General features: G+C 40.9%; 1 protein-coding gene across 1 annotated transcript; it reads left to right on the forward strand.

The window, feature by feature from the left end:
• Nucleotides 1-316: 316 nt before the first annotated feature.
• cc2d2a (coiled-coil and C2 domain containing 2A) lies at nt 317-25,010 on the forward strand (the record flags this gene model as incomplete). Its single annotated transcript, XM_025903285.1, has 38 exons — nt 317-423; nt 530-611; nt 1,075-1,155; nt 1,248-1,398; nt 2,816-2,898; nt 2,980-3,081; nt 3,158-3,238; nt 3,329-3,511; nt 3,613-3,769; nt 3,857-3,993; nt 4,472-4,603; nt 6,291-6,500; nt 6,578-6,684; nt 6,786-6,926; nt 7,717-7,873; nt 8,083-8,354; nt 8,617-8,794; nt 8,910-9,063; nt 11,953-12,100; nt 12,939-13,077; nt 13,169-13,372; nt 13,488-13,580; nt 13,673-13,764; nt 17,495-17,662; nt 17,754-17,811; nt 17,929-18,038; nt 19,193-19,289; nt 20,713-20,811; nt 20,895-21,071; nt 21,859-21,873; nt 21,999-22,202; nt 22,287-22,376; nt 22,478-22,591; nt 23,110-23,244; nt 23,355-23,477; nt 23,554-23,612; nt 23,694-23,871; nt 24,051-25,010. Coding segments are annotated over 38 exons (5,004 nt in total), but the record flags the coding sequence as incomplete, so codon positions are not given.
• Nucleotides 25,011-26,207: the final 1,197 nt, after the last annotated feature.

The raw sequence follows: 26,207 nt of genomic DNA on the forward strand, positions 1-26,207 counted from the left end.
TATGGCAAAATGTTTCTCATAAAACACTTAATTTCATTTTCTTTTCCCTCTTTTTTAATTAGTTTGGCTGTACCCGGCATCCTAAATATGCACAGTGCAAAACAAAAAATGCATCTGTACCTTCTCGGACCCCGTACTACGCGAGTTCACGCGTCACTAAGCTGTTTGATTGACAGTCAACTAGACGAATGAAATCCAAAACTGCTTATAAGTTTAGGTTGCATCGGTCGTCTTCCAAGGTAGGTGGAGAAGTAGTTTATACCGTTACTAGGCAGCGATAAAGGAATTTGTTTGCTTAATGTTAAATATCTAATAATTGCGGGAAAGGTGCTTATGGATATATAACTGCAGTAAAGTAGCGGTTTTTATTTCAAACAGTTTACTCTTGTTGAGAAAAAACATCGCAAATCTGGCTTCCCCAAGGTAACTGTTCTCTCTTTGCTCTGAACCATAAATAATACGCCTGTGAGATGCTAAGCTAAGCTAAGTGTTTCTGTTTTAAAACATTTAATTTCTGTTTCTGTTGCAGTGATATACAAGAAAAACTGCAAAAGAAACGACGGGCTTTCCAAGAAACTCTAGTTAAGAAGAAAAATGAGGACGACGTCCAGGTAAAGTCATAGCCTTGGAAAACTTGGTTATATTTTTATTTGATCATTTTTACTGTGAACTGACAGCTACCTTGTCAAGTTCCGCCAGCATTAAACGAGCGAGCGTCATTCTTTCCTGACAAGACACAACATGACCCGGAGGAGCCAGGCTCATTTTGAACACACTCAACATCAGAAATGCACACAGGAGCACAGATAAGGGAGCTTGTAACGCTTTAGTAAATCTAACTGTACTCGATAGGCTCTGGTTCCTTCTATCAAACTGTGTGAAGACGACCCACAAACTTCAATGAAGGTTGGTGCCCTTAACTAGGTTTTAGCTGCTCATTCCTGCTGGCTGCTGAACACCAACTTCTTCTTACCTTCTTTAGCCTTTCTTCCGGCTTTAGTGCGCTAAATACCAGCTGGATGCAAGTTTTCAGTTTTCTGCTATCCATATAAAGTGTATCTTTGTGTATGCCAGGCGCCTGAAGACGGTGAAGAAGATGAAAGAGAGGCTTTGAAACGCCATTTAAGAGCTGAGAGACAGAAGAAAAAGAAAAGGGTAAATCTTTTGTTATCCACCTCATTTCTGTGATTCCACTAATGGCACAGTTAAAAATTCTAACAGTTTTGATTGCTTCTGGCTTTTATTAGCTGCTTGAACAGTCTTCCCTCCAGGAGTCCAATGATGCTGGTGATGTCAAGGATGTCACTTCCATCCAGCAGTACAGTGCAGATGAGGGACCGTCTGAGAAAGCGGACAATTCAGTGGTTTTATCGAAATCTCGCACTGGTTCTCAGAAAGGTCTGTGTTTATGTCTTAATCAAATGTACCTCTACTCCCTCATCATACAAGTAATGAGTGATCTGATAACAACACAAAACAGTACTCAACTGTTTGGTTTTTTTCCCAGGCTATAAGACCATAATAATGATCATCTTTATATGTAGTAGACGTTTCATACAAATGTAAAAAACTTGTATGTTTTTATTTAATACAAAAAATAAACATACAAGTCATAAAATCTTTTTTTTTTTTTTTTTAAGTGTCATATAGAGAACAGAAAAATTTAGGGGAAGGGATTAGAAGGGAAAATCAGTGTAAAACATACTTTGAGTCATTGTAAAAAGCCTAAATTGGTGTGATGTGATCCCCTGATTTAGTTTTGGTTAAAAACTTTGCAGCTGAGCTTTGCATAGTCTAAAGGCAATTAAAACGTGCTAATAGAGAAATCAGTTCAGTTCACTTTTATTTATATAGCATCGATTCACAGCAACAACCACTTCAAGGTACTTTATTTTGCAAGGTAAAGACACTACAATGTTTGAGAGAGCCCAAACATTTTTAACTGTGAGTGAGAAGTCAGTGACGTTGGTAGAGAAGAACACCTTTTTAATAGGAAGAAACCTTTGGAAGAAGCCACCATCTGTCACTTGGGAGGTGCAGCGAAAGAGGAGGGGAAAAAAGGGAGGGTAGAGAGACCTCAAACAACTAACAGTACAAACTCTCAGTGAGAGAAAAGCTGATGATATGCAATCGTATCATACAAATGCTTAGTTAATAATAGAAGGAAGTGAGGGCAGGTATAAAGAGAATGAAAGGTAGTTGGCCCAGGTCACATACCTGTGGAGATATGGCGATGTCTTGGAGAAAGAGCAGTTGTCTTTTTAGCCAGACTTTTTAACACAATTTTAGGGATAAATGGAGAAGAGGTGTACTGTTACCAGTTTTCAAGAACAAGGGTGATGTACAGAACTGTAGTAGGTACAAAGGGTAAAGTTGATAAGCCATACCATGAAGGCTTGGGAAAGAAATGTTGAAGCTTTGTTAAGAAGGAAGGTGGGTGAGCATCAGTATAGCTTTATATTGAGAAAGAGCACTGCAGATTCAATGTTTACTTTGAAAATATTGATGGATATGTATAGAGAAGCTCAGAAGGTGCTGCTTGTGGATCTAGAGAAGGCATATGATGTGATGGTAGTGAAACTTTCTATGATAAAAGGCTTGGAGACTGTGTCACATGGCCTAGGATTCTTAAAAAGCAAAACTCTTTTACCTGGGTAAAGAACTGAAAATTATGTATGATTTAAATCTGGAAACTCTGAATCAGACATCAGGTAACCAAATCTAAGCAGCATTTAATATCAAAATTTGACAGAAGGTGGTTGATGTTGTTTAAGTGAGCCTTAAACAAAATGTTTCACAGTGCTTTGTGCTCTAGGTCTCACCTCAAGAACTCAGCACACTCACCATTTAGATGACTTTGTGAAACGACGCTTGGAAGAGAAACTAAAAGCAGCCAGGGTAAATGCAGTTTATTTTTCTCACACACAGCACACAATCTGAGTGAAATTGTTGATCTATAATCTGTGGCTTGTATTTCAGTCTAAAGGTGAGAGCCTTCAGGATAAGGAGGCCTCTCTCGAGTTTCCCAGTCGTCTTCATAGCCTCAGAGACAGAGACACCGTAACAAGGTTTGACAGAGAGGTGAGCCTCTATCTCACCTTAACCGGGCTCATGTATTGGTTTCCAGTGGTGGAAGTTAATTCGTGGTGTTTCACAGGCTGATGCAGACAGAGCTGGAAGACGGGACTCCCCTCCACCCCTCAGCACCAGGGTCAGGTTCAGAGACGCAGCAAGACAAGTAAGGCATGGATTGAGATTGAAATCCTGTATACAAAAAGCAGTTGTATAATGAAATTTAATGTATTCATTTTATTCTTTGCAAATACAGGTAGGAAAAGGCCTACCGACAGCTGAAGAAGCATTCAATTTCTTCACGTTAAACTTTGACCCCGATCCACCAGATGTGACTGAGACGAGCAGCAGGAGAAGACAAAAACAGAGGAAAACAACAGATGAAGATGAAGATCATGAAGATGTTGATGAAAATATTCAAGAAGAAAATGAAACCCAGGTAACAGGCCAACCAATATTTTTTTTGTCAAAATTATTTCTTACCTTTTTGCATTTGCATAAGATGGACTAACTGCCTCATAATCTTCATCCTTCTCTCAGAGTGAAGAAGCTCCTCTTGTACAAACCCAAGAAGATTTATTTGTCATTGACCAGTCACCCCAGGACTTCTTGGAAATAAGGAAAGCTGAGTATGTCGGGTACCAAAAACTTCTTCAGCGACAAAGCGAACTCCTGTTTACACCCAGCTTTCGAACAGGTATATAATATCATGTCTTAAATATTTTAATTCACATCTGCGCCTGCCTCATATGGGAAAAATTCTTATTATGCTTAATTTTCATAGTTCCAACCTCCATCAAACTGCCTGAAAACATGAAACCTCGATACCTGGAGGATGAGGGTCTCTATGTAGGGGAAAGGCCTCCCGTATCCCTGACAAATGAGAATATTCTGGAGAATCGGATTTTGAAAATGGAGGAGGTAACATCAGCTAAAAAGCCAAAATTTCCTGAGTAATTTTTATGGTATTTTCAATTTAAAAAACTTTTTTTTTTTATGTCATTGAGTGAAAGAAGTTTTTGATCCCCACGCAAAACATGACTTAGTAGAAACCCTGGTTAGCAAGAACAACAGTAAGATGTTTCTTGTAGTTGGTCACCAGGTTTTCACGCATCTCAGGGAAGATATTGACCCACTGGTCTGACCTAAATGTACTGCTCTTGTATTAAAGTTTGTGTATAGCATGTAACAGTCTGTGTTGTTCATGTTTTTGGAATATAGTTTAAGGAGACACATCACTTTCTCTTGTATTTTGATTAGAGTGAAGACCTTCTGGGTTTTTGGTTGACATTCTACCTCTCGCCAATAAAATAAAACTACCATAAGAGACTTTTCATTACTTTGTTTTATTATCTGTGTATTTATATCCTTACTGTGTGTGTTGTATTTATTTGCTAAGGGGAAGAAGTGGTTTGGAGATGATGGCAGGATCATCGCTCTGCCTGACCCCATCAAGGAATCATCCACAAGACCCCCCCTTTTCCACATGGAGGAGGCCCTAGACCCTGCGCTACAGACTGTGTATAGGAAGGTCAGACACACACACATCAATCATTTTGTTCATTTTCATCATCTAAAGCACTGTTTGCATTCCTACACTGAAGGCGTTGCAATGCCCTCTCTTCTTTTCTAACCTCTTTGCGTTTTAGAAAAAAGCAAAAGGGCAGTTTGGCATTTGGTACAAAGAAACAGGGAGGAGGTATGCATTTGTTATTGGAGGACAGATCAGTGATGGAGGCCAACACATCTGTGATATGATATCTTCTCAAAATTTACAGCAACATCAAAACTCCAAACTCCATTTGTAGACATTAAAAGTAATGCAAGCTATGAAATTACATTTGAAGAAGAGCAAGCATTAAAATTAAACCCTAGCTTTTCGAGGCTTTACCTTTACCCCTTACTTATGATTTTTAAACAAGAAAGAAGAGCATGGCTGTACCTTAACTGATATTTTATTATTTATGAATCTATCATGTACTTTGATAATTTTGTGAATAATAAAATGACAGTTTTGAAGATCCCTTTAAATTCTTAAGTTAGCTGCTTTGTTTGACAAGCAGTGAAAACAGTTCAGTAAATAATAGTTTCAATAAAAACACTAAAAATCTTTATTGGACTATTTTTCAGGGTTGTCCTTCTTCCCAGCAAGAAACGGTCCTCTTCAGACGTGTTTGTTTTTTGTACTGCATTCCCTATCTAGTTATAGGGAATGGATAGAGTAGTGATAGGGTAGTGACAGTTGCCAGGGAATGGCGAACATGATTCAATGCAATCTAACAGCACACATACTTTTTATTAGATAGCTGACCGGTTAAAGAGGTGCATCTGAAATTTGTGCTGTCACATACACTTCTGTCAAGTGAAGTGTAGTTCATGGCTGCATGTGTTACACAGAGAAGAGGAGACACTGGTGATAGCTTAACTTGAGTTGAAGCAGCCTCATTACAATAATATCATTTTAACTTATTAATTATTATTTACTTGTATTAAATAATATTAAAAATTAACATTTTTTTTAAAACAACAGTGAGAAGATGAATAATAGGGGGAAAAAAATCACCAGTAAAAATGTTCCCAGCTGCCCTCACCTAACCGTGCTTACAGTTTCCATGGCTTACCTGCCCAACAAAGTGATGAAGCCTTGTGGAAAATAGATAAAAGGTGAAATAAATGGGTAAACTTGTGTAAACAAATTCCTGGATAATTTAAAACGGATGGATCAGTGTTATATTTCCTCTGAGTGAGTAGACTACATCCGCATCTTTATTAGAAGCAGTTGATTCCAGCCCTGTTAGCATTTTACTGGTATGTGTGGTGTGACTGTCCAGTTAAAGAAATATGTAAACCCTGAAAAAATACAAAGGGTTTTGAGTTTAGGCACAGTCTTTGTCTCTAGGGAAAACAAGTAGTTATCTTCTCTTGTTCGTATTTATTTATTAAATTCTGGAGACGGGCACAGCTGTCATACGTGTTCATCCAGAAAACACAGTGTTCAGGGTAGTTAAGTTGGGTGTTTATAGCTCATTTTTTTATGCATGACTTTGCATTACAGCACTCCCCTGATGGTGCTTTCAATCCTGCCAGCTATTTCATGCTTCCTTTAAACTGGCACATACTTGGAAACACACAGGCAAGGCACAAGTGCCAAGTATAATTCATAGTGGTTTTCATTTTCCAGGATGGTGCATGATGGATTGTGTTATTCTATCTCCCAGGCGGTGAAGTCCAAGTATGCAAATCTGTACATTGCTGGTGCAGCAGATCCTGAGGGAGACTACCAGCTTGATGTTGATGTCTCCGGGTTGATCTTCTCCCATCACCCACTTTTCAGCCGCGAACACATCCTGGGCGCCCGCCTAGCTCAGCTGTATGATCAGTACCTAACCAGGCAACACAATAATCTCACAGGTCACCTCACTGACAAGGTAAAGTGAGCTATGAAAGGGACTCCAGAGTTTATAAGCAGTGTTCAGTGTGTTTAGTGTCTTATTTTCTGCTTTAGTTGAATGGACTAAGGAATGCACTGCGGAATATGCTGGAGAGCCATAGTGGGCTTAACCCCACTCAGGCCTTGCAGCAGAGGATTTCTGAGTATAATCTGGAGGTTAGGTGAGTTCATCCCTTAGCCTCCTATGGAAGTCCTTTTTAGCCTAAAAACATGTACTGTAACATTGACTCTTTGAGCAGTAGTGTTTTTCCAAATATTACAGGAACACTCGACATCTCCGAGACAGTGAGCAGGAGAAAGACAGGACTCTTCTGAAAAATATAGTTAAAGTGTGGAAGGAGATTAAAGCCCTGAGAGAGTTCCAGAAGTTTACCAATACACCCTACAAGCTCTACCTCAGAAGGTAACAGCTAAAAGTGACAGAAATTTCATCCATCCATTCGCTTCCGCTTCTCCTTTTCAGGGTCGCGGGGGGTGCTGGAGCCTATCCCAGCTGTCATAGGGCGAGAGGCGGGGTACACCCTGGACAGGTTGCCAGTCTGTCGAAGGGCTAACACACAGAGACAGACAACCATTCGTGCTCACATTCACTCCCACATTCACACCTATGGGCAATTTGGATTAATCAATTAACCTATCCCCACAAACTGCATGTCTTTGGACTGTTGGAGGAAGCCGGAGTACCCGGAGGGAACCCACGCAAACACGGGGAGAACATGCAAACTCCACACAGAAAGACCACACAGATGGTGGAATTGAACTCAGGACCTTCTTGCTGTGCGGCAACAGTGCTAGCCACCATGCTGCCCTTTTACTGACTCACTGAAATTGTCAGTGAGTCAGTAAAAGTAATGTATATATTCTTTATGGGGATGTCTTATGTATCTCCATAAAAATACTAAATGGGGTCTGTTTTATTTGTCCTAATTTTTTTATTTATTATATTTGTTTATTTATTGTTCCTATGGTCAATTGCTAACGTTAATAATGGTCAGAGTTTTCAAAGTCCCAATCCCTGTGAGCCAAAATGTGAGACTTCCAACACCCTAAATTCTCCCTGATTTAAAATCTGGTATTCTATCACTCATCCCTAATCGATATCAGCTGGATAGAGTAAGATTTGCTCTGTAGAGAGTTCTCCAGATTCTTGTCCCAGTGTCATTAATCTGTTGTGCTGTCTATTGCCTCTTCAGGGAGAATGTGGATCGGGTGTCAGATGAGCAGAACTATGAAGATGAAATCTTGGCAGAGGTTGTAGAATTAGAGGCCGAGACTGAGGAAGAATACCAGAATAAATTAGCTGAGTACAAGAAACGGCTGGAAGAATGGAAACTCTGCAGAAAGAAACAGGTGCCTACATTTTTACCTGCATTCTTCATCTCAGTTTCTTTCCCCTGCATACTACACATTTCAATAAAAATCTTTTAATAAGGATCATGCATGCATAAAAAAAAAAAATAATTAAATGTGGTTTAAAGGCAGTCCACCTGACTTTGTATATCGAATCATAATGTAAAAATATACCCCCACACACACCTCCTCATGTTCACTGTTTTCAGAAAGCCAAAAAGAAAAAGCAAAAAAAGAAGAAGAAAGGTCAGGCACAGGATGACACTGAAGGAGAAGATGAAGAACAGGATGTGAGTGAATCAGAAGGACCTACTGACGAACCCCCCCCAAAGCCGGAGCCCCCAGAGAGACCAGACCTTGGCTCCATAGAGCAGTGGGTGAGGGAGAAAGCCCTCAGGATACGTAGGAAGCCAGGAGAGGCCATCCTGATTCCTGAGCTGTCTGCATCTGCAAACATAACTGCCAGTGAACTGTGCCCCAGGTAGACACAGCAGAAACACAAAGAGGGTCTAGGTTTCTTCAAAACAAGTATGAACCTATCAGCAAAGAGTAAATATTTTAAAGTGAGGGTTGTTTGTTTTTTTTATTAAAATTAAAAAACTTAATACCAGAATATTTATCACAGGTGGAAATATCACACCTATTTGCAGGTGTTTTACTGCAAATGGCAGTTACGATGATGAACTGCACTTTCACTGTGGTTTTGTGAATGTTTTCATCACATTTGTTTTCTTCGTGTTTAGGGCCGAAACAGCTCGAAGAGAAGATGTTGCCAGGCGCTCTCTTTTCATCAAGATCCTTTACAATGACAAAGAAGTTTCACGAACAGACAGTCGCTCCCTGAACGCCGACTTCAGGGTGCACTTTGGACAGATATTCAATCTCAAGATAGTCAACTGTCCCCAAAGCATTAGTTTGCAGGTATAGTAAAGAGTGCTGAACATGCTGCCACTTTATGTATCCACACATTTACTTGATAAATGACTGCTGTGATCTATTCTCACAATTAATGTTTGTGTTTACTGTGTGTGGGCAGGTGTTTGAGGAGATTGGATCATCATGCTCTCTCCTGGCTCAGGTGTTTCTTCCAGTGCCAGAACCCTCCGTTGTGACAGGCAGCATTCCTCTTGAGGAATTTGAGTTTAGTAGCAACCAGAGAGTGATGTTTGACCACGAGGGAGTTGGAAGTGGTACATTTTCTTTTTCCAATGGACACTACTTCAGATATGAAATATAACATAAGAACACATTTTCAAGAATATTAGAGAATGTTATGGGTCTGCTGCCGGACGGCAGCCAGGAGCGGAGGCCCTGGCGGACTGATCCCCGGCTACCAAGACTGGCAATTGGGACATGGAATGTCACCTCTCTGGTGGGGAAGGAGCCTGAGTTAGTGCGTGAGGTTGAGAGGTACCGGCTAGATATAGTCGGGCTCACCTCTATGCATGGCTTGGGCTCTGGAACCAGTCTCCTGGAGAGGGGCTGGACTCTGTCTCAGTCTGGAGTTGCCCCTGGTGAGAGGCGGCGGGCTGGGGTGGGTATTCTAATATCCCCTCGGCTTGCTGCCGGTACGTTGGGGTTCTTCCCGGTGGATGAGAGGGTTTGTTCCCTGCGCCTTAGGGTCGGGGAACGGGTCCTGACTGTCATCTGCACTTATCCGCCGAGTGGCAGTTCAGAGTACCCAGCCTTCTTAGAGTCCCTGGGTGGGGTGCTGGAAGGTGCTCCACCTGGAGACTCTGTTGTCCTACTGGGAGACTTCAATGCTCACGTGGGTAATGACAGCGAGACCTGGAGGGGCGTGATTGGGAGGAACGGCCTCCCTGATCTGAACCCGAGTGGTGTTTTTTTTATTGGACTTCTGTGCAAATCACAGTTTGACCATAACGAACACCTTGTTCGAACATAAGAGAGTCCATAAGTGCACGTGGCACCAGGACGCTCTAGGCCGCAGGTCGATGATCGATTTTGTAATCTTATCACCAGACCTGTGACCATATGTTCTGGACACTCGGGTAAAGAGAGGGGCTGAGCTGTCAACTGATCACCACCTGGTGGTGAGTTGGATCAGGTGTTGGGGGAGGACATTGGACAGACCTGGTGCACCTAAACGCGTAGTGAGGGTGTGCTGGGAACACCTAGCAGAGGCCCCAGTCCGCGAGATCTTCAACGCACACCTCCGGCAGAGCTTCAACAGCATTCCGAGGGAGACTGGGGACATTGAGTCCGAATGGACCATGTTCAGCATCTCCATTGCTGAAGCTGCTGCTTTGAGCTGCGGCCGCAAGGTGGTTGGTGCCTGTCGTGGTGGTAATCCCCGAACCAAATGGTGGACACCAGAGGTGAAGGGAGCCACCAGGCTGAAGAAGGAGTCCTATCGGGCTTGGTTAGCCTGTGGGACTTCGGAGGCAGCTGACAGGTACCGACAGGCCAAGCGGAATGCGGCACAGGCAGTGGCTGAAGCAAAAACTCGGGTGTGGGAGGAGTTCGGAGAGGCCATGGAAAAAGACTTTTGGACTGCCTCGAAGAGATTCTGGCAAACCGTCAGGCGTCTCAGGAGGGGAAAGCAGTGCTCTACCTGCACTGTGTATAGTGCTGGCGCAGCGCTGCTGACTTCGACTGAGAAAATTGTCGGGCGGTGGAAGAAATACTTCGAGGACCTCCTTAATCCCACTGACACGTCTTCCGAGGAGGAAGCAGAGTCTGGGGATGAGGGGGATGACCCGCCAATTTCCGGGGGCGAGGTCACTGAGGCAGTTAAACAACTCCTTGGTGGCAGAGCCCCTGGTGTGGATGAGGTCCGCCCCGAGTTCCTGAAGGCTCTGGACGTTGTAGGGCTGTCCTGGTTGACACGCCTCTACAATGTTGCGTGGAGATCAGGGGCAGTACCCCTGGACTGGCAGACCGGGGTGGTGGTCCCCATCTTTAAGAAGGGGGACCGGAGGGTGTGTTCCAACTACAGGGGGATCACACTCCTCAGCCTCCCTGGGAAAGTCTATGCCAGGGTGCTGGAAAACAGAGTTCGTCCGCTAGTCGAACCTCAGATACAGGAGGAACGATGCGGTTTTCGTCCTGGTCGCGGAACACTGGACCAGCTCTTTATCCTCTCAAGGATATTTGAGGGCGCATGGGAGTTTGTCCAACCAGTTTATATGTGTTTTGTGGACTTGGAGAAGGCATTCGACCGTGTCCCTTGGGGTGTCTTGTGGGAGGTGCTGCGGGAGTATGGGGTGTCTGGCCCATTGCTACGGGCCATTCGATCCCTATACAACCATTGCAAGAGCTTGGTTCGCATTGCCGGCAATAAGTCGGACTCGTTCCCGGTGGGTGATGGGCTCCGCCAGGGCTGCCCTTTGTCACCGATTCTGTTCATAATTTTTATGGACAGGATTTTCTAGGCGCAGCCAAGTGGCGGAGGGCTTTCACTTTGGTGGCCTCAGAATCTCATCTCTGCTTTTTGCGGATGGTGTGGTTCTGTTGGCTTCATCGGGTGATGGCCTCCAGCTCGCACTGGAACGGTTCGCAGCCGAGTGTAAAAGCAAAGCTCTCAATTTACCGGTCAATCTACGTTCCTACCCTCACCTATGGCCACAAGCTGTGGGTAGTGACGGAAAGAACGAAATCGCAGATGCAAGCTGCGGAAATGAGCTTCCCCGAAGGGTGGCTGGCCTCTCCCTTAGAGATAGGGTGAGAAGTTCAGCCATCCGGGAGGGGCTCAGAGTAGAGCTGCTGCTCCTCCACATCGAAAGGAGCCAGCTGAGGTGGTTCGGGGATCTGACAAGGATGCCTCCTGGGCGCCTCCTGGGTGAGGTGTTCCGGGCATGTCCCACCGGGAGGAGGCCCCGGGGCAGACCCAGGACACACTGGAGAGATTATATCTCTTGGCTGGCCTGGGAATGCCTTGGTGTTCCCCCGGATAAGCTGGAGGAGGTGGCTGGGGAGAGGGAGGTCTGGGCTTCTCTGCTTAGGCTGCTGCCCCCGCGACCCGGCCCCGGATAAAGCGGAAGAAGATGGATGGATGGACTTTTAGTTATACTAACATATCAACTTTTCTCTCTCTTTCACTCTGTACACTGTCTCAGATGTGCCCATTTCCTTTGAAGCTGATGGCAGCAACAAGCAAACTCCTTTGACTTCTGGGAAGGTCTCATGCTGTGTTTCTTGGGGTATCGGGGACGATGATGTACCCCTTGCACCTCCTATTTCTCAACAACCTGGTGGCATTCACAGGTAGTATCTTTCTTGATTTTCCTAATAAAATTAGAGGCATTGAGATTATATAGTGTTGTCAGTGTTAATCTCATTAAAATGACGTTAACGCCATAACCGCGTTAACGTTAGCAAGTTAGCACGGATCGCCCCGTGCGTGGGGCTGCATGGCTTCAACGCGTTAGCGGCACCTATTCTTTGCTTTTAGGCTTTCAAAAAAAGGCTATTACAGGAGGCTGAGGAGATTATTGTCCCTTCAGATGGTGAAAACTGATTGAAAGGAGGAAAAGCCGGATGCTGAAAGCTAGCTTTTCAGCATTGGCAACAACTTCGTACACTGAAAAGCAAACCAGAAAACTGAAGCACGTGATAGACTGTGCAATGGCCATCTCCCTGCTATAAGACTATGGCGTGTCCTTGGGTGAGGATGAAGTGCTATTGTGATGCTGATTTTTTGCCTAATGGTTGGAATTGGTTTATTACTGCAGCAAAATATGCAGACATATGAAAAAGAGAGTTTTCATATGACTGGAGGTTGAGATTAGTGTCTAGGCATCAAGCTCATCACTCCTTGTAAATATGTTGCATATAAGATTGGGCCACAATGTGGAAATATGACCTTGCACCTGCAGATGCTGGCATGAAGGAGATGAAATGGCAGGCAGCAATGCCAGATCGGGAGGATGTGTTTGGTATATGAAGTTGTCAGTGTCAGTCCAACAGTGTGTTGGCTTTTAGATTGATCTCTAGATGTTTTACTTCATCTTCTGTGCAACATGAAAAATTACAAAATTGCCCAAAGACTTTGTTGTTGTTGTTTTTATGTTATTGTCAATACTTATCTGTCTGTGTTTCTTAGTGGCATGGGCCATCTTGATGCTGTTAGCTATATTGGGGCATCTGGACTATATGACATGAAAAAAATTGGTGAGTGGGCCAGGCAGTCGCGTCTGGATCCAAACGATCCGAAAAATGCCTCCATCATGCAGCTGCTAAAAGTGAGTATGAGAAGACTGCTGTTTTTGAGGACATGAACTCATCAAATGAAACATTTTCCCTTCTAACGGTATGTGTTTTTTTTTTTTACAGGTGGCCAGTAGTGGAGAAGTAACGGCTCCAGAGTACTTCCGCCTCGAACATCTCCAGGAGGAGTTTAATTTTGTGACTGATGAAGAGTTGGAAAAGTCTGGAAGGTTTCGTCTGCTCAAGCTAAGGAACCAGGAAGTTGCAGAGTTTCGGAATTACAAATTCATTCCTGCTTTAGAGAGGGAGGTCACTGATACGGTTTTCCAGGTCAGCTTTTCAAAAGTGTATTGCAGAATATCATGAATGTGGTATAATGAAGCTGAACAAGCTCTATAAAAGGATAATAGTCTTTTTTTTTAAACTTTGGTTAAAATTATTTCAGGAGTATGAAAAAAGATTGAAAGAGGGAGAGGTAATTGATACCAAAGAGCATTTGGATTCACACAGAGCTTTAGTGGCCAAATACCTTCAGAAGGTGAGCTTTTAAAAAAAAAAAAAAAAATCATGTGCAAGTATTTAGCACACAAGAGACTTAAGTGTTGTGTAATCCTGGCATTTTTTCCACAGATCCGAGAATCAGTCATCAACAGGTTTCTTCTTGCCAAGCATCACTACCTCCTGTCTGATTTGGTGATAGAAGAAGAGATACCAACCATTGGGTAAATATGCACTGAGGCATTATTAGGTAAAGCTGAATAGCCTGACTCAGAATATATGAGCTTTATTGTTTCTGCTGTGTATGTTATGTTTTCAAGTATGGCTATTTCTTTCTTTATTCACCTGTGGTGCAGTGTAGATTCACTCAGGTACTCTCCTTAAGTACAGATTTAAAGTATTTGTACTGTACTTGCATCTTGTCTTTCAACTCTACTTTTCTACCCTTTTTGTTTTGCCCAAATAACATATAACATCATTGTTATTGTTTTGTTTTTTTATAATACAGTTACATGTTCACATTAGAAAAAAAAAAAGATAGAAAATTGGCAACTGCAAAAATCATAAAGCAGCTATAACCACACACAGTTTTAGAATCAAGACAATAAATTGATCATTACAGAGAAAATAATCACAATATTAATTCATCATGAAAATCATGAATTAATATGCTTACTATCCTGTCTGTCTACCTATCCATCTGCCCATCTGTCCACATAAAAAATAATAATCTAATGATGTTGTGCGCAACTGACACAGAAGTCACTTTCCTGTATTAAGTACATTTATGTTTAGTATTTAATTAACATTTTCAGTGCAATACTTTCTTGTACCAGAGTCATGTACAGTACAGTATTATTAGTACTTTCAAAAAAGTAACTGATATGAATACTTTTTAAGGTTACAGAGAGTCTTGAAATTCCAGTTCCATATATAAAGCTAAGGCTAGGAAATTTGACGTTAGCTCAACAGCCATCAGAAAGAGTCGCAGGGCCAGCATAAAATTACACGCTGATGTAACTGTGTGTTTTGGCAGCTGCTGGGTTGGTGTATTTGATCCTTAACTCAACACTGCATTCGCCTGTCTAATTTGTTCTCTCCTCTGGAAGTTGTTGTGCTAGAGCCGGATTCACAACATGTGGACACGATAACAGAACATTTGAAATCAATTTCAGTCTTTGATTATTTTTAAGCAGATTTATATTTAATAATGTACATCATTGTCAGTCATGCTGTTGGATGATGTGCACTTTTTTTCATTTCTTGTTTTTTTTCTGTTCTATTTTTCTGCTTTTCTTCTTCTTTGTTTTTTTTTGGTTTGTTTGTTTGTTTGTTTGTTTTACAGTGGTGCAGGTCCAGGGTATGTTCTTAGTTTTGCTTTGTTTTTTTTAATCTTTTGTGTGTCTCTGTTTCTCCTTTTAGTTTAAACCCTGAATACCAGTGCATGAATGAATATAACAGACTGTTTCCAGTGTTCAGTCCTCCCAGGGTTTTGTAGAATAATCAAAAAGAATTTAGTCACAATATGAAGCTAAAGATTTTAAAAGCTTTTAAAAGCTGTAAAATTTCATAGAGATTAACACCAATAAAATGGTAAAATATTAGAAGTTGCTAACCTTTCAGCATTCTCTTGCAGCAGTATATTATGCTGATACACATCTTTCTATGCTCTACTCCTTTGTTTCTTCTTGGTCTTGTCAATCCCCCATCAGGCTGCAGTAAATGGCTGCCCCTCCCTTAGCATGGTTCTGCCAGAGGTCTGTTCTTAGTAAAAAGGAGTTTTTCCTTCCTACTGTTGCCCAGTGCTTACTTCTACTGGATCATCTGATTGTTGGCATTTTAAGTCAGTCTAGTTAATTTTTTCAGATTTATTTAAAGTCATTTCAAGGAATCTTACATTAGGGTAAAGACCCTACAATATAAAAATAAACCCCAACAATCAGATAACCTCCTATGAGCAAGCACTTAGTAACAGTGGGAAGGAAAGACTCCCTTTTACTAGAAACAGACCTCTGCGAGAACCACTCTAAGAGAGGAGCAACCTTTTGGGGGTGAGGGAAAAGAAAAGACAGCAGAGGGCAACTTGAAGTACTATGATTAAATACAATAGTAGTGTATAACCACATGAAGAATGAAAAATAGATGCTCAGTGCATCATGGAAAGTCCCTAGAAACCTAAGCCAATTGCAGCACAACTAAGAGAGGGTTCAGGCTTACCTGATCTAGCCGTAACTATAAGCTTTATCAAAATAGAAAGAATCTGAAAAGTAGAGCAAGTGTTTGTTTCCCAAATCTAAACTGGAAGGCGGATCCAGAGAGGGGCCTGATAGCTGATGGCTGTGCCTACATTTAAATACCCTAGGAACCACAAGCAAGCCTGCAATCTGAGAGCGAAATGCAGTGAAATTATATCAATGTTTTTAATCAGTAAAACATTGAGTAACATGAGTAACATTGTAAATGGTACTCATGGCCATTGATCAGTGTTCTTTGATCAGTGGGTTTTGGTCAGTGATTGTTGATCAATGGTCATGGGAATTTGCATAATTATGATTAAGGAACTGACCTCACAGCCCATTGTTCCTTCAGTGGGCTGGTTTCAGTCATTATGCAAATGTACTGTTTATAAGGTTTGGGGAAACCTGCAGTCAGCTGAGACTGAAGATGTCACTTGGATGAGTGACGAAACGTTTCTCCCACAAAACGCTACGTCCAGATGAACAGATTCAACTTTTGGAGTTTTTAATCAGTAGTTTAATCTACAACATTATCCAACTGATTTAGTAAATGAAATGGTACTTTTAGAGCACTTTTCTACCTTTACAGAGCACTCAAACGCTGTACTACAAGCCTAACAAATGCAAGCGCTTCTGTTGTCTAAATTTATGATGTACATGCTCACACTCAAACGGATGAAAAATAAAGGATACGCACAAATAAATGCAATGATAGAAAGATTCAGTATAAAGGACAAGGATACGGGCGCCAGTTTAGCTCAGTGCGTTGAGCAGCCGGTGGCCACATTACTTCCCTTCTCGCTCTCTCTCCCTCCACTTTCCTGTCATTTCTTCACTGTATCTGTCAATAAAGCTGAAAAAGGCCCCCAAAAAAGGGACAAGGATAAGTTGACAAACAAAGTGGACGAGTCAGAGATTAAACCACAGTCCTTCCAACTGGGACTCTACCTGTGCTACATCCTGAATCATAGCTGTTCTGTAAGATACCAGATTATATTCCAGCACATTTATACCAGGACTGTCACAATATCCAAATCAAAGAATTTATCAAAGAATAAATTGTGATATTTATTACAATATCTGTACAATTTTGGGTGGAAAAAAAGGGCAGATCAGTTAAACAACTGATAACAACTATAATTATACAAAAGCTTGCAAAGAGAAGAATTACTGATATTAACAATTATTCCATTCATTATCAATACAATAACTGTTTATTTTTAAATATCACAATTATTTTTCAATACCCAGTTATTGCGATAGACTTTAGATACAGGATAAGCAGCACAGTATGTTTCCAGCGGTTCTTATTAATGCTATTAAAGGTTACTTTAAATTTTCAATTCAGTTCATTTATATAGCACCAAATCAGAACAACAGCTGCATCAAGGCGCTTTATATTGCAAGGTAAAGGCCCTACAATAATACAGAGAAAAGCCTAGCAATCATATGTACCCCTATGAGCAAACGCTTTGGCGACAGTGGGAAAGAAAAACTCCATTTTAACAGGAAGAATGCGTAATGATATTGACATGTAAAACTGCAAATACCTGGATGGACTGAGTACTGTTGGTGGTAACCCCCGACCCAGAATTAGAGCAAAAAATCTTTGTCATGTTGCCACAAATTATTATCTACATTACAGTAAGATTTAATTTTAAACTAATAGTTTTGTACCCTTTTGACGAAATCATTACATGTTTGTTGCATTTATCAGGATTTTAGGAATAAACCTTTTCAAGCTGGCTGAACCAAAACGACCACTGAAACCTCAGAGGAAAGAAAGAAAGAAGGTGACGGCCCAGAATCTGTCTGACGGAGACATCAAATTGCTTGTTAACATCATCCGGGCTTATGATATCCCAGTCCGCAGGCTTCAGAGCAAGTGAGTTCAGCCATTCAAATTTAGAAACAAGCATATGCGTTTATAAATCTTACTGGACACTGAACTGTGTTTTAATGGGTTTCTTTTGTAGTAAACCAGGACAGTCATCTCATAGTGCCCTTCAGGGCAGCATTGGGCTTCTCGACCAGGTACAGCACATTCTAATCTTATTTTGCTTTATACAGGCAGCAGAGCATAATCTGATAACAATACAGAGTCTCTATAATCAGTGTCAAGTATGTGGAGTTTTTGTGTGACTAATTTAGATACAGGTGAGGCCATTTGTGGAGGTTTCCTTCCAACGCACAGTACTTCAAACAGCCACAGCTGCTGGACCAAACCCATGCTGGAACGAGGAGCTGCAGCTGCCTTTTAGGTGAATGTTTTTGGGGCTTTTTTTCTCTTTTCTTTGGCTTCTGTGGCTTTGCGTTGAGTGATCTCTCTGATTGGACTGTCAGATTTGTAGATTTCCACTATTTAGTGTCCCAGTATAAAGAGGATTTCAAAATATAAATACCTTAGCATTTTTGATGCATATTAAACTGTAAATATGAATTTCAAAATGTTGGACAATCTTGTTGATAAACTATAACAAAGTAATAATTTTCTTGTACAGGAATAGGAAAATAAATAAAGTTCCCATGTGTTTTGAAGGAAAAACTTTATATAAGCCACTTTTCTCTCCATCCTACAACTTTATATCCTCAGGTTTATTACTACCAGCTTTTATAGTACGATGTGGGTGGTCTCACAGAAGTGCTATGTTGCTGTTTACTTCTGTGGCTCTCACTGGGAAACTGCCATTTTACTTCACTTCTCTGCTAGTGCTCTGGGACTCAAACTGAGTCCATTAAGTGCCAGTTGCTGCAAATCCCTCAAGTCTATACTGAGTTTGGAAGACATTTAGTTTCTATGCTCTGGCCAACTATAACTCTTTACAATACACCCTAAAGTGTCAGTTTACGTTTATAGTTACAAGGCATTTAGCCTCAGCACCTGTTTTACTTGATGCTGTATGTCGTATAACTGATCGTAAGTGTATGTTGTTATGTTTTATTGGATTCCTTTTTACTCTGCTTCTTTTAGTATTAATTATCTCTTTTATTGTTTTTTATTTTATTTTTTTTAAAGGTTCATTATAATTGTAAATGGGGGCTAGCACTGAGTGACTTTTAATTAACAGTTTAAAGATTTTCTTTTTGTTTTCTGTTATTCATCCACTTTATTCAAAAACTCAGGCATGCACAAAAATAGTTGTTGTTTAGGATCTCCTCATGCCTTTGTACCTGCCCTGCACGGGGCTCCTTTAATCAGGATGAAACTGAGCTGGCTAATGCAGTGTATCACAAAGTGAAAGCTTGGTGTTTTTGACCAGATACCATTATAAGAGAGACTTTTTGAGCATTTTTCATCAGATTTGACTGGTGATTCTAAACATGCATTTTCCCCATCGTTTTTCAAAATAACTGCCCAGAGACGTTTCACAATGCCTGCTGAGTGGTGTTACTTACCTAATGTTCCTCTCTACAGCGCTCCAAATGGTGACTACAGCACTGCTAGCCTGCAGTCAGTCAAAGATGAAGTTTTCATCAACATATTTGATGAAGTTGTACATGAGACTGTGATGGTGAGTAAACACTGTTCACTTTGTCTCACTTCTGACATCACTCCATTGTCTTCCTGTCAGGTTTAGATATCAGTTTAAGATCTTCGTTCTTACTTATTTAGACTTACAAGGTGAGGCCCTTCCGATCTTTAAATTAAGATAGAATATCTGTAAATTAAATGGTCAAGGTCAAGTTTATTGATGTAGCACATTGCAAACTGCGCTTTACAAACTAAAATGCAACAAAAATAAGTAAAATGCACAACAGTGAAGCAATAAAATATAAAAGAGAAGGGATAAGACAATAAAAACAAATTAAAAAAACAACAACTAAGGCTGTAAAAACAAAAAAATGTTTGGGTGCTAAATGTGTGCTAAAAGCCAGTCCATAAAAATGTTTCTTCAGTAAAGATTTCAAATGTTCCAGCATTTGTGCAGATCTAATATTTAGAGGCAGACTATTCCAGAGTCTGGGACCTGCCACAGAAAAGGCTCTCTCAACACGAGATTTCAGTTTAGACTGTAAGTTTGGACCTCATGGTTCTTTCCTGAGCATAAAAAAATAGGAGCTCGGATAGACAAGAGGGGACTCAGCCATTTAGAGATTTAAAAACAAGGAGTAAAAATGTAAATTGGATTCTGTAAGGAACAGGAAGCCAGGGTAGAGAGGCCAACACTGGGGTTCTATGCCTCTTCCGTTTTATACCAGTCAGCAGATGAGCAGATCCATTTTGGACCAATTGGAGACTATAAATAGAAGACTGGTACAGACAAGTACAGAGAATTGCTGTAGTCCAGTCTGCAAGTAATGAACAGATGAATAACACATTCAAAGACATTAGCTGGAACATATGGCTTTACTTTGGCTGGCTGTCTCAGATGGAAAAAGCTAGATTGGACTACTGCACTCACCTGCCTACACGGTTAAAAGAACCATCAAGGTACACACCAAGGGTTTTAACATCTGTCTTACAATAAGAAGATAAGGGGCCCAGAGCACTGTCAATGACAAAAATGACAATCTCTGTTTTGTTTTCATTTTATAAAAAAAACTAAGGTCATCCACTGTTTAACGTAATAACAGCTAACAGTGAGCCTGTCCCTGCTTTTAAAGTCAGATAAGTGAAATAAAAGGTTATACTGTGAAAGATGGTTTATGTTTAATTTCTGTTAAATGTGAATTTCTATCTATGTACACAGCAACACATATGTCATTTTCAGTGATATAGTACAATTAATTTTTGTATTATCAGATATTAATATAATTTCCAACTTGACTTTGGCCTTTATTGATATATCCTAAAGACCTTTGGGACTATTTCTGTGGGTTTTTATGCTCTTTAATAGTGAATATAAAAAGAAATTTGACAAAATTCTGCATCCTCACCCTCATTGTGTCATACCAGTACTTGCTGCTTGAATCATTTGTATTTGTGCTCCTCAGAATGACAAAAACAGAGGGAAATCAATTCAAACCCACATAGAGAAGCACTGGCTGGGCTCAGTCAAGATTCCTTTCAGCACAATTTACTCTCAGTCCAAGGTGCGTCTACAGTTTAAGCAGACATGATGTACACACACTAAATGGCTGTGACTGACTGGACTTCTCACTGACATTTCTCTTAGATTGATGGGACATTTAAAGTGAATACGCCAGCTGTGCTGCTGGGTTACAGCAAGGAGAAGAGCCACTTCACTAATAGTGGTTTTGATATCTTGAGAAGTCTGAGTGAGGGAACATTTATCACGCTGTTCATCACTGTCGATCCACAGCTGGTACCTGGAGAGTCTGTTAGGGAGAAGGTAAGTTTAAACGGCAACCTCAAGAAACCTCTTGTCATTCAGCATCATGCTTTGGTAATCTGATTTTGCATTGAGTCTATCTTTAGAAAAGCTTTTCTACATAAAGGAGACCTATTATGCTCATTTCTAGCTCCATTTTTTTGATTTGATTACTGGAGTAACTTTGCATGATTTTCTGGTCACAATAATTTTTACTTTATTTGGCCTTGGTGCAGTTCATCTGCAGTCTGAAACAAGTCATTTTACCTGCTCACCTTTTCAGCCATCTTCCATCTGATTGGTGGGGCTTCTATGCTCAAATACATGTCCATGAGATAACCATGTTAACAATATCTCTTCCCTTTGACATACAGAGCCCAAAGGAGTAAAAAGAAAAAACTAAATCCGAAGGAAGAGTTTTGGGCTTAAGGAATGCCTTTAATAAAGGCTGACCTCTTAAGATTTATTCTTTGCTCAGAATAGGCCATAGCGTTGTCAGGTGATACATAAGTGATACATAAAGTAATAATGAATGATTTATAGCCATATGACAAACCAAAACCCTTAAGTAAGGAAGTAAAAATTACTTCTCATTACTTACTCATTGTTTGAAACTTGAGCCATTTTTAATGTAATGTAAGAAAATGAAAAAAGCAAAGTAGATCTGCTTAAGTATTTAAATAGATCCTATAAATTTAATACACTTACATGCATGTTTCTTATTTTTGAAACAATTTGTTATGAATTAATTTCCTCTTATTTCTGTCATCTTCTTGTATCGCTTATTTGCTTTTGCTGCATGTACTAGATAAAGGAAATGAAGGTAACTGCTCCATTAGAGTATTTATCCTCCTTTAATCACCCATTCATGACACAACATTTGAAGTTACTGCTTTTTTACTAGCGCTCTGTGCCCTTATTCATTGTTCATTTGACCTTCTCTTGCAGTTTGACACCCAAGAGGATGAGCGCTTACTGCAAGCTTCAGAGAGATTTGAGAGGGACGCAGCTCAGAGATACCCAGACCGACCCTGCATTACCACAGTCATAGACCTCAGTGGGAAGACGGTCTTCATCACACGTTACATTCGACCACTCAGTCCCCCAAAGGAGCTACTGGATGAATTCCCCAGTAACCCATTGGAAGCCACGGTCAGTGTGATATTACTTAATGTAGAAAACATCTTCTGTAATTAGATATAATTTACTGATGCACTGATATTTATCCCTGCACAGCCCCTCGTTGCTCGATTTGTGTCACTCATCCCTTCTCTGCCTGACCAAGTTTCATTTTCTGCAACCTGCGATCTATGGAGCACCTGTGACGTAAGTGAACTTTCTTCAAGATGCCAGCATTGTATACAGAAGGGCAGTGCTCATATTGTAGTACCTTTTGGTAGCTCCTTTTTTGTCGTTGTTGTTTTTAGCAATTCCTAACCCTTCTAGCGGGTGATGAAGAGGAACACGCTGTACTGTTGTGCAACTACTTCCTGTCTATGGGCAAGAAAGCCTGGCTTATAATTGGCACAGCCATACCAGAGGTGGGTGACATTTATTTCTTAAACCTGAAGACATTTCATGCGTGTCACAGTAACATTTTTAAGTAGAGCACAGCTTTAAAAACTTGCACATAGACTGTAAAAAAATGTTGGTGGTAATTACCATTAGCAAGCTGTATTCATAGACTGCTATTCTTTAAAAACATCCTTGCTTCAGTGTTAGTTTTCGTCATTGCCATGTTAGTTTTTTTTGGCTAAAGACAAGCAGACAGCTAGCGGCTACACTTACTTGTCTCAAAGTGGCCTCACCCACTTTGACCCACAGTCTCTAAGCAAATGTGTTTTATTAAAAAAATTCATAGCGATCAAAACAGTTTTTTGTTGGCTGTGAATATGCTTATCTTTGCTGTAAAGTTCCATAGTTTAATATTGGAGTCTATGGGGACTGACTTTTGCAACCAGTCTTCAGCCACCACTGCAAGAACAGCTATTTTTGCTGCTTCATTTTTCAGACTTGTTCCTACAGCAGCACTAAGAGTTCTAAAATCTTCCCTCCTCAGGGACCCACGGCTTATGTCCTGACCTTTGAGCAGAACCGCTACCTTATCTGGAATCCCAGCAGCGGTCAGTTCTACGGGCAGTACGACACCTTCTGCCCACTACAGGCAGTTGGCTGCTTGGTCAATGCTGACAATGTGAGTAAAGATTTATACATTTATTTACTCTTCATCATTTTTACAAATTTGCATAGTTTTATATTCATGTTTGTTTTGGGGTTTTTTTTTTTTCTTTTTTCAATTTTAAGGTTTGGTTCAACATTCAACAATATACATCACCAATGAGGGTCAGTTTTGACATCACAAAAGCTCATTTGTGGAAACCGTTTTTCTCCCGAACTTTCTCCCACCCTGGACTGTCTAGCGTACAAGTAAGTGTTCAGTATTTTTGTATAAACCTATTTTTACTTCTTTGTTTGTTTCTCAAATATTTGTCGTTGTCTTTAGCCAGAGGAGCTGGTGTATCGTCGCACAGACAGAGCAGCTGCAGCAGAGCTTCAGGACAGGCAAGTAAAACAGCAGAAATTGCCGCTTCTCAAAAGAACCACGGGCTAAACGCAGCACATGCACCATGTCGCTCTGAATAGAATCGAGAGGATCCTGAAGGAGAAGATAATGGAATGGCGACCTCGGCAGCCAACCCGCTGGAACCGCTACTGCACCACCACCCTGAAACAGTTCCTGCCCAAGCTGGAGCTAATCCGAGGACAAGATGTGGCTGAGGGACACCGCCATGAGCTGCAGAGCCTGCTGGGAGACTACAGAGTAAGTCTGAAAAAGGGTGTGCCTCCGCAAGAAGCTACTCTGAGTCACTGTGTTGTGTCATGGATCTTAAGTCTGTGCTGAAGAAGTTGGCCGAAAGTGCGTGAGCTTACTTTGAAAAATTCATATCACTAATAGTTTTGTTTGGTTTTCTCTTTTCTTTTTTCTCTTTTCCTTTGAAGATTTCGGGATTCCCCCTCAATCTGGCGTTCTCTGAGATCCGGCCCATTATAGAGGCAGTGTACAGCACTGGCATTCACAGTGTTCAGGCATCAAATGTGGAGTTTGCCCTGGCTGTGTATGTGCACCCCTACCCAAATAACGTCATGTCAGTGTGGATTTACTTGGCCTCACTCGTCCTCACATGATGTAAGACTCATCGGACTGTGCCTCGCTGCCTTTGTGGTTTATCAAGCTTCAGCTTTATTAAAGCTGATGTTTGATGCAAATTACTGTAGATCAAGTTATCTTCATGAACTTTGCAATATTTTTTTTTTGTACTTTTTTTTGTATTCAGCTTTCCATATGTGCTGGCCCATCTCACGGTGTCTCCTTCATACTTTGAGTCAGCATGAATGGGGTGCAGATACCAGCTCATTCTACCAGCTGTGACAAGAGCACTAGCAAAAAAGCACAAATATAGAATAGAAAAATTAGTCAGCAGGGAAAAGGAGAGAGGAATGGTCCGTGGAAGGCACCTGCAAAACGGTTCCCTGTTCCCTCTCCAGTGCTTCCGATGTTACTTTTGTTACACCAAAGCAGCAGAAATGGTCTCACAGTGGTTTCTGCTTCCGAACTAGACAGACTGATACCCATAATTTTTAATCACATTTTTCAGTTAGGTTTTATTTATGAAAGCAAAAAAGACGTTTGTGTTCATGAAATGGTCAGAAATAAACTGTAAAATGTATAAACATTTTCAAATCAGCTAAATTGTATTTAAATTAAATGCATAAACTTCTGTCACCACAGCTTGTTTGCTTTAAATATATGCAGACACTCTGAGTCACTCCTCAAAGATCTATATGTATATGTATCTGTATATGGTAGAGCGAATTTAATGGTGGAGCTCACTTACTCACTTCACAATCTCAAGTCTAAACCTTCCAAACAATGAGTAAGTAATAAATGTTAAAAATTTCCATCTGGCTAGTGATTAACAACCTGTAAACCAAAACCAAACAAAAAATGCTTGCTTACTAAAAGATTTATGGTTTACATTTTTCGTGTGCTGTTTTCAGTCATAAGTTGGCTCCTTAAATTGGCACTAAGACTTTGAGAACCCCCCTTTAGATGGGTGTTACTTTCCACAGCAGGGCCCAGATGTTGCTCTGTGCAGACATCTGCAGATAGGCTCCAAGTGAAGCTAAGTAAACATATAGTTGGAACAACTATTCGTTCAAGGAGTCCAATCCCAGTGTTTGAGGGAGAGGTCACTGCATGTGAGCAAATTTCTGAGAACGTTTTTTTTTAATTGATTTCAATCTATGAAACATTCCTGACCTGAAGGGAAGTGGGACTCTTCCAGAATGATCTCCCATCAATAAGATGAGGGGCTACTGAATGGGTTGAGTGTGAGAATGATGTGAATCAGTCTTCAGAGTACTCAGATCTCAACCCAAGTGAACACATATGAAAGACTGTACCAAAAACTTGGAGAGCACTCTTCAGCACAATCACCAAAACACCAGCTGAAGGAATTGTTCATCCATCAGACTTCCAGACACTTGAAGAATCAATGCAGAGATACAGGGTGCAGCATAACCAATGGTCCTGTGGCTTGGTGAGAAATGTGTGTTAGTCAAGGTGACTGGCCAGCTGCTGAGGCAAATTGGCTGAAACAAACCCTCACTAATAAGTGAGGGTTTGTTTTTTTTCCTTACAGTCAGCATTTTTATATTAAATTACCAACAAAAGTCCTTCATCAAACTGCCAGTTTATAGTTTAAATGTGAAGAAAAGTGACCTTTTCTTCTTTCAGAGTGACAGCATAATTAAATTAAGAAACTAAAAAAAAAAAAAGATGCTTGCCTGCAGACTCCTTTGTTGGGTTTGCCTTGACATTTTTTAAATGTGGCAGATTTCTTACAAACATTCCTTGAGGCTGTCAGCGGCCTTTCTAGCAGCAAGACCTGCTGCATACAAGAACATTTTTAAGATACTATATTTCTACTATGGAGTCATGATATACATTAAAACTAATTTGTTGAAAGTTGCCAAAATGCACTGAGGATTTTCTGGCTCAGCACTTAAGTGACGTTAGGTTGGCTGTAGCTCAGGTGGTAGATCAGGTCACCTACTACTTGGAAGGTTGATGGTTCGATCCCCATCTGCTCCAGT

The sequence above is a fragment of the Oreochromis niloticus genome, linkage group LG23, assembly GCF_001858045.2.
Source record: "Oreochromis niloticus isolate F11D_XX linkage group LG23, O_niloticus_UMD_NMBU, whole genome shotgun sequence".
Taxonomy (NCBI): domain Eukaryota; kingdom Metazoa; phylum Chordata; class Actinopteri; order Cichliformes; family Cichlidae; genus Oreochromis; species Oreochromis niloticus.